Source organism: Mesoplodon densirostris, chromosome 14 (assembly GCF_025265405.1).
Source record: "Mesoplodon densirostris isolate mMesDen1 chromosome 14, mMesDen1 primary haplotype, whole genome shotgun sequence".
NCBI lineage: Eukaryota > Metazoa > Chordata > Mammalia > Artiodactyla > Ziphiidae > Mesoplodon > Mesoplodon densirostris.
In genome coordinates this window covers 19,982,639-19,995,893 of record NC_082674.1, presented here as the reverse complement: position 1 = coordinate 19,995,893, position 13,255 = coordinate 19,982,639, and the positions used below count along the sequence as shown (strand labels likewise).

General features: G+C 55.0%; 1 protein-coding gene across 3 annotated transcripts in view; it reads left to right on the top strand.

The window, feature by feature from the left end:
• DNMT3A (DNA methyltransferase 3 alpha) overlaps positions 1 to 13,255 on the top strand; it is a 106,750-nt gene that overhangs the window by 85,203 nt on the left and 8,292 nt on the right. For all 3 annotated transcript variants that reach the window (XM_060117986.1, XM_060117987.1, XM_060117988.1), the window contains 14 exons: positions 2,681 to 2,896; positions 3,121 to 3,279; positions 3,709 to 3,816; positions 4,027 to 4,183; positions 4,512 to 4,661; positions 4,769 to 4,813; positions 5,558 to 5,637; positions 6,203 to 6,315; positions 6,434 to 6,617; positions 6,869 to 6,953; positions 8,841 to 8,986; positions 9,807 to 9,897; positions 10,090 to 10,238; positions 11,265 to 11,350. In XM_060117986.1, the coding sequence (XP_059973969.1) occupies positions 2,681 to 2,896; positions 3,121 to 3,279; positions 3,709 to 3,816; positions 4,027 to 4,183; positions 4,512 to 4,661; positions 4,769 to 4,813; positions 5,558 to 5,637; positions 6,203 to 6,315; positions 6,434 to 6,617; positions 6,869 to 6,953; positions 8,841 to 8,986; positions 9,807 to 9,897; positions 10,090 to 10,238; positions 11,265 to 11,350 (1,769 nt within the window). The remainder of the gene's footprint in view (positions 1 to 2,680; positions 2,897 to 3,120; positions 3,280 to 3,708; positions 3,817 to 4,026; positions 4,184 to 4,511; positions 4,662 to 4,768; positions 4,814 to 5,557; positions 5,638 to 6,202; positions 6,316 to 6,433; positions 6,618 to 6,868; positions 6,954 to 8,840; positions 8,987 to 9,806; positions 9,898 to 10,089; positions 10,239 to 11,264; positions 11,351 to 13,255) is intronic.

Here is a 13,255-nt window from a genome sequence, read left to right as displayed (position 1 = left end):
CTGGATGGGGAGGCCATGCCTCCTCCAGAGTGGAGTTACCAGTGGCTCTCCGGGCAGAACAAACTCCAGGCCAAGTGGCCTCCTCGAGCCGCCGTAGTGGGGCTGGTGTGGTGTCTTCCTGATCCTGCCCAATCTCTTGGCTACTCTGGGGTGGGACCTTCTGAACTGAGGTGGGGGGGGAGCCTTTAGCCCAAAAGCCCCAGCCCAGAGTTAACCCTTATTTCTCCTATTGTCCCGGGGGTTGGCGTGAACGTGGAAAAGGGGCCTCCCGCACTGCCCTAGGCAAGTCTATTCTAATGAGCCCCTCCCCCACCCAGCCACCCTCTCGCCCCTTCTTCCCCTTTCCTCTTGCCTCCTGCTGCTAACCCACCCCCTTCTTCCTTCCCCCACCCCTGCTGGCCTTGTCCCGATGGAGGCCCCTTCCTCCCCTGCCTGCCAAACCGTGCTGGGTGCGTGTTCTCCTGCACCTACTGGGTTGGGGGCGCTTAACAGCCATCAGCAGCACCGTCTGACAAGCTGGGGGAAGTTGTGGGGGAAGAATACTGTTCAGGAACTCACTGTGGAGGGGTTGAGAAGAGAGACAAAGGGGCTGAGGGGGAGTGAGGAGGGTGGTGTCAGGCACGACTGCCTTCTAGACTGAGGGAGGCCGGGGGGAGCCCGACGTGCGCGCCCCGGCCCCCCCCCCCCCCACCACCAGCGCTGCTTGCTGGGATCCTTTCCCCCTGCCGCCTCCTGCCACCTGCGCACCTTGTTCTGGCTGAGGGGGCCCGTCGCCCCTGGAAACTGGGTCTTTTGGCAGAATGGTGCTGCCTTCCACCCAAGGCAGCACCCTGGTCTAGGTCAGCGGCCGTGCCTGAAGTTCTCGGAGGCGTGGTGGAGGGAAGGGAGCAGAGACTGCCAGGCAGGGCATTTATCTGAGCAGATCTGGCCCTGGGATAGCACAGCTGCAGCTGACAATTCTGAGAGAGAACCTCTCTCCCCACAGGGTTGAGTGCACACCTAGGCACACCTTGTGGGCCAGGAGGAGGTAGATTTTAGGAAGGGGTGGGGCAGAATCCCCCAGGTGAGGGTGGGGCTTGGGAGGGAGGAGCAGGTCCTCTGCGATCTTCTACCCGCCCCCCACCCCACCCCGGAGCTCTCTCTCCCAGCTGTTTGTGGGCTGGGGGCAAAGGATGCTTTATCCCATTTTAGAATTTGTTGAGTCAGAGAAAGAACTAGGACTTCCATCCTCGTGTTTTAGGAATTGCCACAAGAAGCAGATTTGGTCTGTGGCCAGGAGGCAAAGACTTGAACATAGAACAAAATAAAATGAATCTAAGAGACAGTAGACCGTTGAGCTGTTCTTAACCTGGGACCTGGGGGTCCATTGACAGGCTTTGGAGAGTCCTTGGAATTCTTGGTACATACATACGTCAGCTTCTTAAACCAGTCAGAAAAGGTTAACAGAAATCCTTCAGTTCAAACTCCTTTTTAGGTGGAGCAACTCAAGGGACTGCTCCAAAGTCGGCTGTTAATTAGTTGCAAAGCTAAGACAGGAATATGAATGCTGTGACTTCCAGCTTAGAGGTCTTACACTCCAGGTAATCTTGAGGGTGGGTTTGTATTCACAGCTCTAAGCTCTTAGGGAAAGCTTCATGTTGAAGATGGGATTTTTTTTTTCCTTTTGAATCTGGTGTGGTGAAAACGGGCGCAGAGCCTTGAAGCTTGAGGGCCACGTGTTCTAGATTCAGCCATTGGGGTGAGATGGATGAGATTAGGTTGAATGGCCCTCAGAGCTAAGTATCAGGTATTTCATTCTCCTCTGCAGGGTGATGGGAATACTGGAGCAGGTTTTGAGAAGGAATGGGCATGCAGGTCATAGCCTGAAAGATGAGCATAAGACGGTGAAAGGATGGAGGCTGTTCAAATTGGGAGAATACTTGAGTTTGGATTAATTTGTCAGTGGGATGGCAGAGAGGATACCTGGCTGTACTGTGGACTCCCTAAACAGTTGTTGAAAGAATAAGTGTATTTATGGATCTGAAAGGTGCACGTAGAAAGAAGACATAGAATCTGGTGACAACATACATTAGATGTAATCCTGAGAACTCCAGGATGGCGTGTGAGCACAGGAGCAGGCAAGCTCTTCTGGGGCTTTTCATGGTGGTTGAGCAGATGGGGAAGGAACCATGCGCTCTGAACACAAAACAGTGATTTCTTCGTTACGTATCACAACAAAACTAGAGTTGTGGTCTGGAAGCCAAGACCAGGAAGAGAAGGGGTCGATTGCCCAGGAAAACTGTGGAGAAAAGGACAAGAGGATCCATGTCTAGATCGGGGAGTAAGATAGGAGAGGATGGAGCCAAGGTCTGTGCCTAATCTAAGGTGCATGATTAGTATCTGAGTAGGACTGATCTCTCAATCAGAGGATGGGCAACTGATGATGCTGACAATTGAGGAAGATTAGACGAGGGAGGAAGATCTCCTAAGAGACAGAGAAGGCTGGAATTGAGCCAAGTGATCTGAGCTCACCTCTCAACTTCACGTCTTTCTGTTTTCCGTGGCAAGCTGGTTGAGTTGATGAGGGAAGAACTTCTCTCTCCAGCCCCTTACCTTCTGTCACTGTCTCCGGACCCTGGAGAGACTGAGAAGAGCCCCTTGAGTATCAGCTCAAGGTAACTTCTGTTCCTTGTTTCCCCAGGCTGAGAAGAAAGCCAAGGTGATTGCAGTAATGAATGCTGTCGAAGAAAACCAGGGGTCCACCGAGTCTCAGAAGGTGGAGGAGGCCAGTCCTCCTGCTGTGCAGCAGCCCACCGACCCCGCATCCCCCACTGTGGCCACCACTCCTGAGCCCGTGGGGGCTGACGCTGGGGACAAGAACGCCGCCAAAGCAGCTGATGATGAACCGGAGTACGAGGTGAGCGGCTGGCTTCACCTGCCTCGTCCAGCTCCTCCCGTCCTGCTCTCTCTACCCGACCCCAGGCCTCTTTGTCTCTCCAGTCTCGCTCTGTCCATTCAGATGGCGCTCCCTCCTGGCTGTCCTGACCCTCAGATGCCCAGGGCTGGGGTTGCTTTGGGGGGAATCAGGGTGGCAGGGCCTCGTGACCACCATGTAATGACTTCTGCTCCTTGGGGCTCCAGGACGGCCGGGGCTTTGGCATTGGGGAGCTGGTGTGGGGGAAACTGCGGGGCTTCTCCTGGTGGCCAGGCCGCATTGTGTCTTGGTGGATGACGGGCCGGAGCCGAGCAGCAGAAGGCACCCGTTGGGTCATGTGGTTCGGAGACGGCAAGTTCTCAGTGGTGAGTCATGGGGTTGGGCGGTAGCCTGGCAGGGGCGGGCGGGGTGGAAGGGGTCTTTGTCCCAGGGCCTCTGGTTTTGGCTGGGGGCGTGGTTTGGAATTGGGATGTTAGGAGGGGCCTCTGCTCGTCCCCACTCTGTATATGTGTGATTGGAGGAAGCCCTTGAGATAATTAGGTTGCCCTCCAAACAAGAGTCGGATGCCTTCCAGGAACCCTGTACCCAGAATTCCCTTCCACCTGCATTCAGGTCCTCCCCGACACCAGGGCTTGGACTCCTCCTTTACGTCATGTAATTATTTACTGGTGCATCCGGTCCTCTTGAGGGCAGAGGCCGGGCCCTAATGCCCCCACCCCTGACCACGCCAGGCAAGTGGTGGGTGCTCGGTGAGTGTGGAAGCAGGGGCAAACGAGGGCGGGTTGTGCCTTCAGGTGTGTGTGGAGAAGCTGATGCCGCTGAGCTCCTTCTGCAGCGCCTTCCACCAGGCCACCTACAACAAGCAGCCCATGTACCGCAAGGCCATCTACGAAGTACTGCAGGTCAGTGCCCCTCCGAGGGACTCAGCAGGGGGAGCTCAGGCGGCAGGGAACACTTTTGGTCTGGAAGCTGGAGCACAGGGCTTAGGCCTGGGCAGAGGGTCTGCCTGGGGGGCCCTCGGCCCTCCTCCTTACTCGTCTCCTTTCTGCACCTTCTCCCACCTCTTGCCTGAGCCCACCTTCGCTACTCTCCCCACACGTGTTGCCCTCCAGGTGGCCAGCAGCCGAGCGGGGAAGCTGTTCCCGATGTGCCACGACAGCGACGAGAGCGACACTGCCAAGGCCGTGGAGGTCCAGAACAAACAGATGATCGAATGGGCCCTGGGAGGGTTCCAGCCCTCTGGCCCCAAGGGCCTGGAGCCCCCAGAAGGTAAACGCAGGTGCACCGGCAGCTCCGCACCCAGGCTGGGAAAGCCGTGCTTAGGTAGGGCCGTCAAGGCCTCCTCCGTCAACCTTCGCAGTGGGAATGGCCGCCATCTCCCTCTCCCTGGGGCCAGGTAGGGCCAGTGCCACTCTGGGACTTTGAACAACCTGCTCCCCCTTGGCTTGCTGACACCGGAGACTTGGGAGCTAGGAACAAGCTGGGCACCGGGCCACACCCTGCTACACCCCGTTGTAGGTAGATGGTCCAGGGGAAGAGAGCTGGGATTCCTCGTCAGCCAGTAACCATGACCTCATCACATGCTTTCCCGATCCAGAGGAGAAGAACCCCTACAAAGAAGTTTACACAGACATGTGGGTTGAACCCGAGGCAGCTGCCTATGCACCGCCCCCACCAGCCAAAAAGCCCCGAAAGAGCACAACTGAAAAGCCCAAGGTCAAGGAGATAATTGATGAACGCACAAGAGGTAGTTGGCCTGGCTCTGGAGAGAGCGGCAGGGTGAGGCCGGCGTTCAGAGGAGTGGGCATGACCCTCGAGGCCTCCTCTGACGCCGGGCTCTCCTCCCCTCTGCAGAGCGGCTGGTGTACGAGGTGCGGCAGAAGTGCCGGAACATCGAGGGTGAGTCCTGAGGGGGCAGCTGGGCCTCGGCCCTGGGAAGTCAATTGTCTGTTCCACTTGGGCCCTAAGGTGGTGGCCGGCACAGAGTACTATAGGTACCGAGGAAGGTACGATGCTGTGGGACATCGGTACTTGGTGACAGGATGTGTCCTTCATGTCCCACCACCTCCAGGCTGCTTGACACACACATCTATCTTCTGGTGCCACGATCTTTCCTGTCGGTGGTGGGAGCTGGTCATTAGGGTTTGGGACACTCCAGTGGGTCAGATAAGGGTGGCCTCTCTTGGATCTAAACTTGCCCTTTTACCTTTCCTCACCTTCTCTCATCTGGGGGTCATTAGCGCATCCCATGTCCGTCTCCCTTGGCCTAGTGATAGTGTGTCCAGCTCGGGGCCCTCAGGGCCAGGAAGGATGAGGGCAGGGGCCTAGGCCTTAAGGGTTGACTGCCCAAGGACATCTCCAGAGTAACACAGGGTCAGGCCCCGTTCTCACAAGCGGGTTCTTAACCCTCATACCATGCCTTTCCTGGAAGGCGGCATTGCTGCTCAGGGAGATGGGGGGGCTCCTGAGATTGGGGCCACACTGCCTCCCTGTTCCATGGGGCCCCTCCCAGACTCTTTCCTGCCTTCTTTCCCGGCTGCTGCTCCAGCACGCCCCTTGTTACAGCTTTTCTGGAGCCGGGCTTTGGCCCAAGCGGGGAGGGGGCCCTTCTCTCACACTCACTCTGCTTCCTCTGCTTTCCAGACATCTGCATCTCTTGTGGAAGCCTCAACGTCACCCTAGAACACCCTCTTTTCATCGGAGGAATGTGCCAAAACTGCAAGGTAGGGGCACAGCCAGCAGAGACGAGGCCCCTGGCTGACCACACCTCCTGGCCTCTGGGCTGTAGGCACCTGGCACAGCTGTGAGGGTGACTCTGAGGTCTGCTCTTAAAGCAGAGTCCTGATAAAATGGACCCTTGGGTTTCAAGCGTTTGACTTGCTGTTGCTTTTCCTCTGAGAGATCCTTGCCCCCTCTAAAGCCCCATTCACGTCCCCAGATGTGGGCTCACAGTATCACAGTCACTAGTGTGAAGTGGGCGTGGACAGGCTGATGGGTGGGTTGCTGTGCCCTGGGTGCGGGGGACCGCAAGGCGGTGCGGGCCTTCTTTTCCAGGCCTTCCCACGTGCCTCTCCTTGGTTTGTCCACTGCAGTGGGGAGACATGGTGTCCCCTTCCCAGATCTGTGGTCTGGGCTGGACCCTGGCTGGATGGGTGGCGGGGTCGTGTCTCCAGGGCTCTGTGTCGAGGTTTCAAGGCCAGCGCCCAGAGGCTGGGTTCGTAGCCTGCCTTCACCCTGGCTGGCCTGGGCGCTGCCCGGTGGTCTCTGAGCCTCCGCCGTGCTCCCTAGAACTGCTTCCTGGAGTGCGCGTACCAGTACGATGACGACGGCTATCAGTCCTACTGCACTATCTGCTGCGGGGGGCGCGAGGTGCTCATGTGCGGGAACAACAATTGCTGCAGGTGAGGCCCCGCCCCCGCGCGTAGTGGCCCTCCCTCTTTGCCCTGCACCGCGGCCACACTCCACCCGGGACTGGCCTTGGGGTGAGAGTCCCCTCCGCTCCACTGGGCTTCCTTGCAGGTGCTTTTGCGTTGAGTGTGTGGATCTCTTGGTGGGGCCGGGAGCTGCGCAGGCAGCCATTAAGGAAGACCCCTGGAACTGCTACATGTGCGGGCACAAGGGCACCTACGGGCTGCTGCGGCGGCGAGAAGACTGGCCCTCTCGGCTCCAGATGTTCTTCGCCAATAACCACGACCAGGAATTCGTGAGTGCTGGGCCGAGGGTGGCTCTTCTCACCCCTACCCCGCCTGCCAAAGCCAGAGGGTAGACTCCACCAGAGTGAGAGCACTTCGGTGGGTCGGGGGCCTGGGCGCCAGGCAGCGGGGCCTGAGTTGTGAGCGGGCTGTGCAGGTCTGGAAATGGCAAGCGCTCACAGTTGGCCGGGAGGCCAGCCCTGCGTGCGGGTCTGTCGGACACTCCTGGACACTCACCTGGCCTGTTGTGCTGGCTGCGTAGGACCCTCCGAAGGTATACCCACCTGTGCCGGCTGAGAAGAGGAAGCCTATCCGGGTGCTGTCCCTGTTTGATGGAATCGCTACAGGTGAGAGTCATTGGCATCTTCGTCCTGGGACGTGGGCGCTGGGCTCGGGGGACTGTGTGTGCGTAACTTTGGCAAAACAGAGTGACGGTTAAAGCTACAACTGCTAAAATATTACCGTAAGGAGGAAACTTTTGTGTACAATGAAAAGTAAAAATAAATGGTAAACCGGCCTGTTTGGTGGGCATTCCCTTACTGGGGACGCAAGGCCGGGTGCGGGGGGCGGGAACGGGGGCAGTGGGAGGGAGGCGCTCCAGCAGAGGATAGAGCCATCGCTGATCAGAGACTATTGAAGGTTTTCACAGAACCTCAAAGGACAGACTTGGCGACCAAAGCAAAATCATAGGCAGTCCTGTTGTGCTTTGATTATAAGTCACAGTGAAAAAACAAACTCTAAACAAGAGAGTCTAAAGAATATTTAAATCACCTGTAATCCTATGATTAGTGTTTTGGTATATGTCCTTTTACATTTTTAAATTTCAGAATTTTTTTTCTGTGCATGTGTGTGTTTATATAATCATCCGTAGATAGGTAAATAAAACAAAACGATAGTAAAATGCATAGTAAATAGTAAAATGTGTCGTAACGTGCCTTTTCATTTATGATACGACTGGTTTTTCATGTCAACCAATATAGAACTACATTATTTATAAATGCTACATAGGATTCTATGGAGGGAAGCTACCATAATTTATTTACTGAACCCCCTATTGGGTTGTTTACATTTTTCCCCACTGCTATGAGCAGTTCTGTGACAAGCATCCTTGTACATGCATCTTTATATACTTAAACCATTAACTTTTAGGGAATGCTGGGTCACCGTGTAGCCACTGTTTTTAATTTCATGTGGTTCTTGACGTGAATACTCATATACACCCCTCAGCCCTGCCCCAAGGCTGAGGCTTTTCAGTCGTTAGGAAACAAATAGTCCTCCTTAGAACTTGTCTTCATGGGACCAAAGGGAGATAGATGGGCAGGCTGGGCCCGGAGACCTTGGCCAGAGGGTGGGGAAGGCACCTGGGCCAGATGTCTGTCTTCTGTTCCCAGCTCAGTGCTGATGTCATATGAACCTAAAGGAGTTAATGTACAGCTTTGGTTTCCCAGGCTAGAACCTTGAAGGCTTCTTAAGCCACGTCACACTCCAAGAGGCCGTGCAGGCTCCTTGTGGGGAGGTCTTTTGGGAGCAGTGGGAATGGTGCTGTGTCTCCTGACACAGGGTCTGTTCTGTTTCCTTGCCTCAATTCAGCAAGCCTTTGTGGAAGGCCGTGGTCAGGAAGTGTAAGTAGTCAGTTCAGGAGGAAACACACTGACTGAGACCGCCCACTCTGTCTTGAAGACATTTGCAACCCAAGAGAAGGGCTGGCTTAGGCGTGCGAGCTGCTCTGAGGTGGAGGATGTGCCGCCTCAGAAGGTGCTGGGGCTTACAGAGGAGGGGAGGCCATCCCGGGGGCTGTAGGGTGGGGTGGGCATCAGTGAAACCTTTCTAGAGTAGGTGGCATTTACCTTGAGTCTTGAAGGATGGTTGAATTTTGCAGCAGGAGGTGATAGAAGGGCTGAGGAAGGACCAGTGTATGCAAGACACAGAAACAGCAAAGCCCACCCAAAAGTCACCTGTTGTTGTCCCTGGTTCCCGAAACCCCCTGCTGTCCTGTCTTGACTATTTTCTGAGTAGATCAAATCAGGTGTGAAAGAGCCTCGACGTAACAGCCTCTCTGATATCCTTGTTACTGATACTCCAGTTTGATCCAGAAGTCTCCTGCAGCTTTCAGGGCAGGGTAGGGCTTGGGCCTGCCTTGGACCCATGGGTCCGGCTGGCCCGAGGGACCCCCTGCCAAGACTGGGGTGCCAGGGAGGTGACCCAGTGACGGTGCGTTTTGCTGGCTGGCACAGGGCTTCTGGTGCTGAAGGACTTAGGCATTCAGGTGGATCGCTACATCGCCTCCGAGGTGTGCGAGGACTCCATCACGGTGGGCATGGTGCGGCACCAGGGGAAGATCATGTACGTCGGGGACGTCCGCAGCGTCACGCAGAAGCATGTATGTCCGTGCCGCCACGGCCCCGCCCACCTTCTCTACGTCCCTTAGCTCCGGGGACAGCGCCAGCTCCTCTCATTTTGTCCATTTTCTCTTTTCCTTTCTCCCCCCTCCCCCACTGGACTCTCTCCCTCCTTCTCTTCCATTTCCCTCCTTGTCTCTAGAGGATCGGGGCAGATTCCAGTGGGAATTGGGGGCCAGGCTTCTTGGGCCTGGCTGGTTTCCGGGCCCTCTTGAGTGGAGCGCTGTGGGTTGCAGTGAGGTTCCCATCCTCCCAGTACTGCTGGCGAAAGGTGCGCCAGCCTCCCTTTTGGGGAGGGGGGGATCTGGCGGGATCCTGCCTGAGTGGCCCCTTGCTTTTCCAGTTATCCATGTCGACCTCGAACTACAGGCCCTCAGGCATCCTGAAGGGCATATGGAGGGGTTCAGATGGTCCAGACACCTGCCCAAGGTGCGCAGAGCACAGAGTACCTTTCATTCAGCTGCCCAGCCTGGACCGCTCTCCCCCCCTGAGTGGCTGCTTTTCCTGCTGGGGGCACACTGGTTTCCCCACTGGCCTCAGAGATTGTCCAGTTCAGTCCTTTCCCTTTATTATTTAGGAAACAGCCCAGAGAGCCTCAGTGACTTGCCCGTGGCTGCACTGTGTGTGCGCGCGTGTGTGTGTGTATATGAGTGTATGTGTGTATGTAGAGCATACAGAGCAGCCGGGTCTCTTCTCTCCCATGCCAAAGTACTTTTTTGCCAAATTCACAGATCATTTCTCTCTCCCGTTCTGCCTCTGTCCCCGGACATCAGGCCCATCACATTACCTTTATCCTCCCAGATCCAGGAGTGGGGCCCGTTCGATCTGGTGATTGGGGGCAGTCCCTGCAATGATCTCTCCATCGTCAACCCTGCCCGCAAGGGACTCTACGGTAGGTGCTGCACTCACCCCTCCGCCTTCTGAGCTGGTGCTTCTTCCGCACGTCAGTTTCCTACTTGGATATTTCTGCCCTGGGACGGCTCCTCCCAACGACCCTGTCCTCCCCTGCCCTCCCCGTGCCCGGGCCACACCACTGTCTCCTGCAGACAGCCTCAGCTGATGGCTTTCTCTTCCAACCTCTCAGAGGGCACTGGCCGGCTCTTCTTTGAGTTCTACCGCCTCCTGCATGACGCGCGGCCCAAGGAGGGAGATGATCGCCCCTTCTTCTGGCTCTTTGAGAATGTGGTGGCCATGGGCGTTAGTGACAAGAGGGACATCTCGCGATTTCTCGAGGTATAGCCAGCACCCTTGGTTTGGCCAGCTCACTAATGGCTTCTACCTTGGACTGCTGCTTTATCCCTGTCTCATCTGCATTGTGGAGCTGGGGACTGGTGACTTCCGCTTTGCGAGGGGCTCGTTTGGGAAGCTCTGGGCTTCCCAGGTAGACAGGGAGGAAGCACACCTCGGACAGAACCCGTGGTCTCACTGTAAGAGGTGGTATGTGGGAGTGGGCCTCAGCACTTGGAGGACCTGACTGTTGTAAACAGGGTGGAGTGTCAAACTCCTGGGCTTGGGGGTCTGTGTAGTGTTTCCCTGGGGGAGCCTTTGAGATCCCAGAATCAATTTTCCCAACCAGAATGGCTTGTCCTCGCTCCCTGGCACCGTGACAGATGCTTTATGGCACCTGGGAAGAAAACAAAGCTTATCTCAGTTTCTGTTTCCCATTATGTGGGTCCCAACTTGGCTGAGCCTGGTTTGGGCTGTGCAGAGAGGGTTTCTGCAGCCAGAGTCCTTCTCGGGGCGGGCAGTCTGGGAGCCCGAGCCTGTGCTCCTGAGTCTTGGGGGCAAACACCTCAAGCTGGTGTGTTTGGCTCATAATGCGGACGTACTACAGTGAACACATCCACACTCATTGGAACTTGCTTTCTCAAAGCCTCCGGGTGAGCTGGAGCTGTGTGGTCCAGTGTGGTGGGCATCTGCCATGTGTGGTATTTAAATTGACATTAAAATTCCTCAGTCACACCAGCCTCCTCTCAAGTACTCCGCCATCTGCAGCTGGTGGGCTAGTGGTCACTACATGGAACAGTGCAGATAAAACATTTCCATCGTCGCAGTGTGGACTGTGCGGGTCTAGGCTGTTCCAGTGGGAGCATGTGGAATGTAGCTGGGTTTAATTCCAGCTTTTCCTGGGGGCTTCAGGCTCTCCCAGTGTGGCCTCTTGAGAGAGAAGTAAGAGCCTTTGAGGCTCTAAACGAGCAAATTTCCTGGCACTCTTACATTTCTCTCTCACTCATCTTTAACCTCTCTCCTGCTTTATAGTCCAACCCTGTGATGATTGATGCCAAAGAAGTGTCAGCTGCACACAGGGCCCGCTACTTCTGGGGGAACCTTCCTGGTATGAACAGGTTGGTGAGAGCTCCGTGCCCGGGTGGCCGCGGGTGGGTGTCTGCAGGCAGGATGACGGCCCGAGGAGGGGGCCAGCCTCCCCTGCTGACCAGCTTGCTGCTCTGCCGTGTTCTTCTTTGTTTCCTTTTCCTTGAGGAAGAAGGGGAGTCAGGTGTAGAAAATACTTGCCTGAGAAACCAAGGACTAGTGGTCCCAAATGGGACCTTTAAAAAGCACACTCTTGACACAGAAGAGGACTCATCGTGCTGCTGAGTTATATGGTTGGTTCTCCTCCGTTGGTGATGTGTCTAGAGTCAGCTGGTCCCTAGTCCCCTGAGGTAAAGCTGTGGAGGTTGTGTTTGGGGATGGGAAAGAGAGTGGTGCCCACAGCTGGGCCACATCCGGCTCCAGGAGAGAGCATCTCGAAGCAGCAGGCACCTTGCAGCTTAGAGGGCCCTGCTCCACTTATTATCCACATACTTTGTTGGCTTCAAGTCCTTTTTTTTTGGAAGGATGCTCTTCGTTGAGGTTACACACAGATTTTAATGTCCAGGAGTGAAGAAAATTTCATTTCTTTAGCGTAATAATCGTACTATAAAAAGGCCTTTGTGGAGAAGGGAATTCTGGTTGAGAGTTAGTGGTTCAAAAGCAGAGGGAGATCCACCTAATCTAGATATCTATTACGGAAAGAAATATTTTGCAGCATGTTTTGAGTGTGGATTTTAAGCCTCCTTGGTATACCTATAAATTGGGAACGTCATTTAACCTGGCCTCAGTCATCTAATCTGCCTCTCTGCCAGTAGCATGAAGTTTTAGGAACTTCCCCAGTCTCATACCTGTTTGGCAAAGCTGCCATCTTTTGCGAGGGCTTGTTGGCTGGGAAGGAGATGGGTCAGTGGGCAGCTGACCTGAAAACTGTCTCAGTGTCTCCGTAATGTTCCCAGGATGGATGTCTGTGCATATTGGAAAAGCGGACTGGCTTATGTAGTCCAGTGTTTTTATTTTTATTTATTTATTTTTGCGGTGCGCGGGCCTCTCACTGCCGTGGCCTCCCCCGTTGCGGAGCACAGGCTCCGGACGCGCAGGCTCAGCGGCCATGGCTCACGGGCCCAGCCACTCCGCAGCATGTGGGACCTTCCCAGACCAGGGCACGAACCCGTGTCTCCTGCATCAGCAGGCAGACTCTCAACCACTGCGCCACCAGGGAAGCCCTGTAGTCCAGTATTTTTATGGAGCCAGTAACTCAGTGTACCCTGACAGACCTTGGGGGGATTGTTCTTACATGCTTCTTCCAACTCGAAAATTCTAGAACTCTGAGCTTCCAGGAGGCGCAGAGGTGCCGTGAGGGACCAAGTCGAGTGTATATGTGCATAAACAGGGAGGAGCCTGGAGGCGCGATTTGACCATGGGCCCTGGGGTGGTTCCCATGCAGAGACGGTGGACCGCTATGTGAAACCTTTATTGAGTAATCCTAAATGTCAGAAAAGGCCAGCAGCGAAGGTGATATTTAGTGATCTGGTCTGCCTTCTGAGAAGTGACACGTTCTGTGTCACAAAATTTTAGCCTTCCGGGGACTGTGCAGAATTTGTCTAGTTAACTAACTGTATGTTTAAGGTGTACAGTTTGATGAATTTCATCCAGTGTACAGACCCATGTAACCATCACCGTAGTCGAAATACAGAACATTCTGTCATGCCAAAGCTTGCTTTGTGATGGGTACTTTTTAAGACTCAGTCTATTTTTAAGTAACAGGTTTAAAAATAATTGGGCTTTTCCCCGTCTGGGCAGGCGTTGTCTGTTTATTTGTAGTTTGAGACCACTTTTGAATTTACCTTTAAGGATTAAATGCTTAGTGGACTTGTGTCTGTGAGTGGCTGCAGTGTATGTTGCATGTGTTTTGGGGAGTTTGAAGGGGGTTACAATGC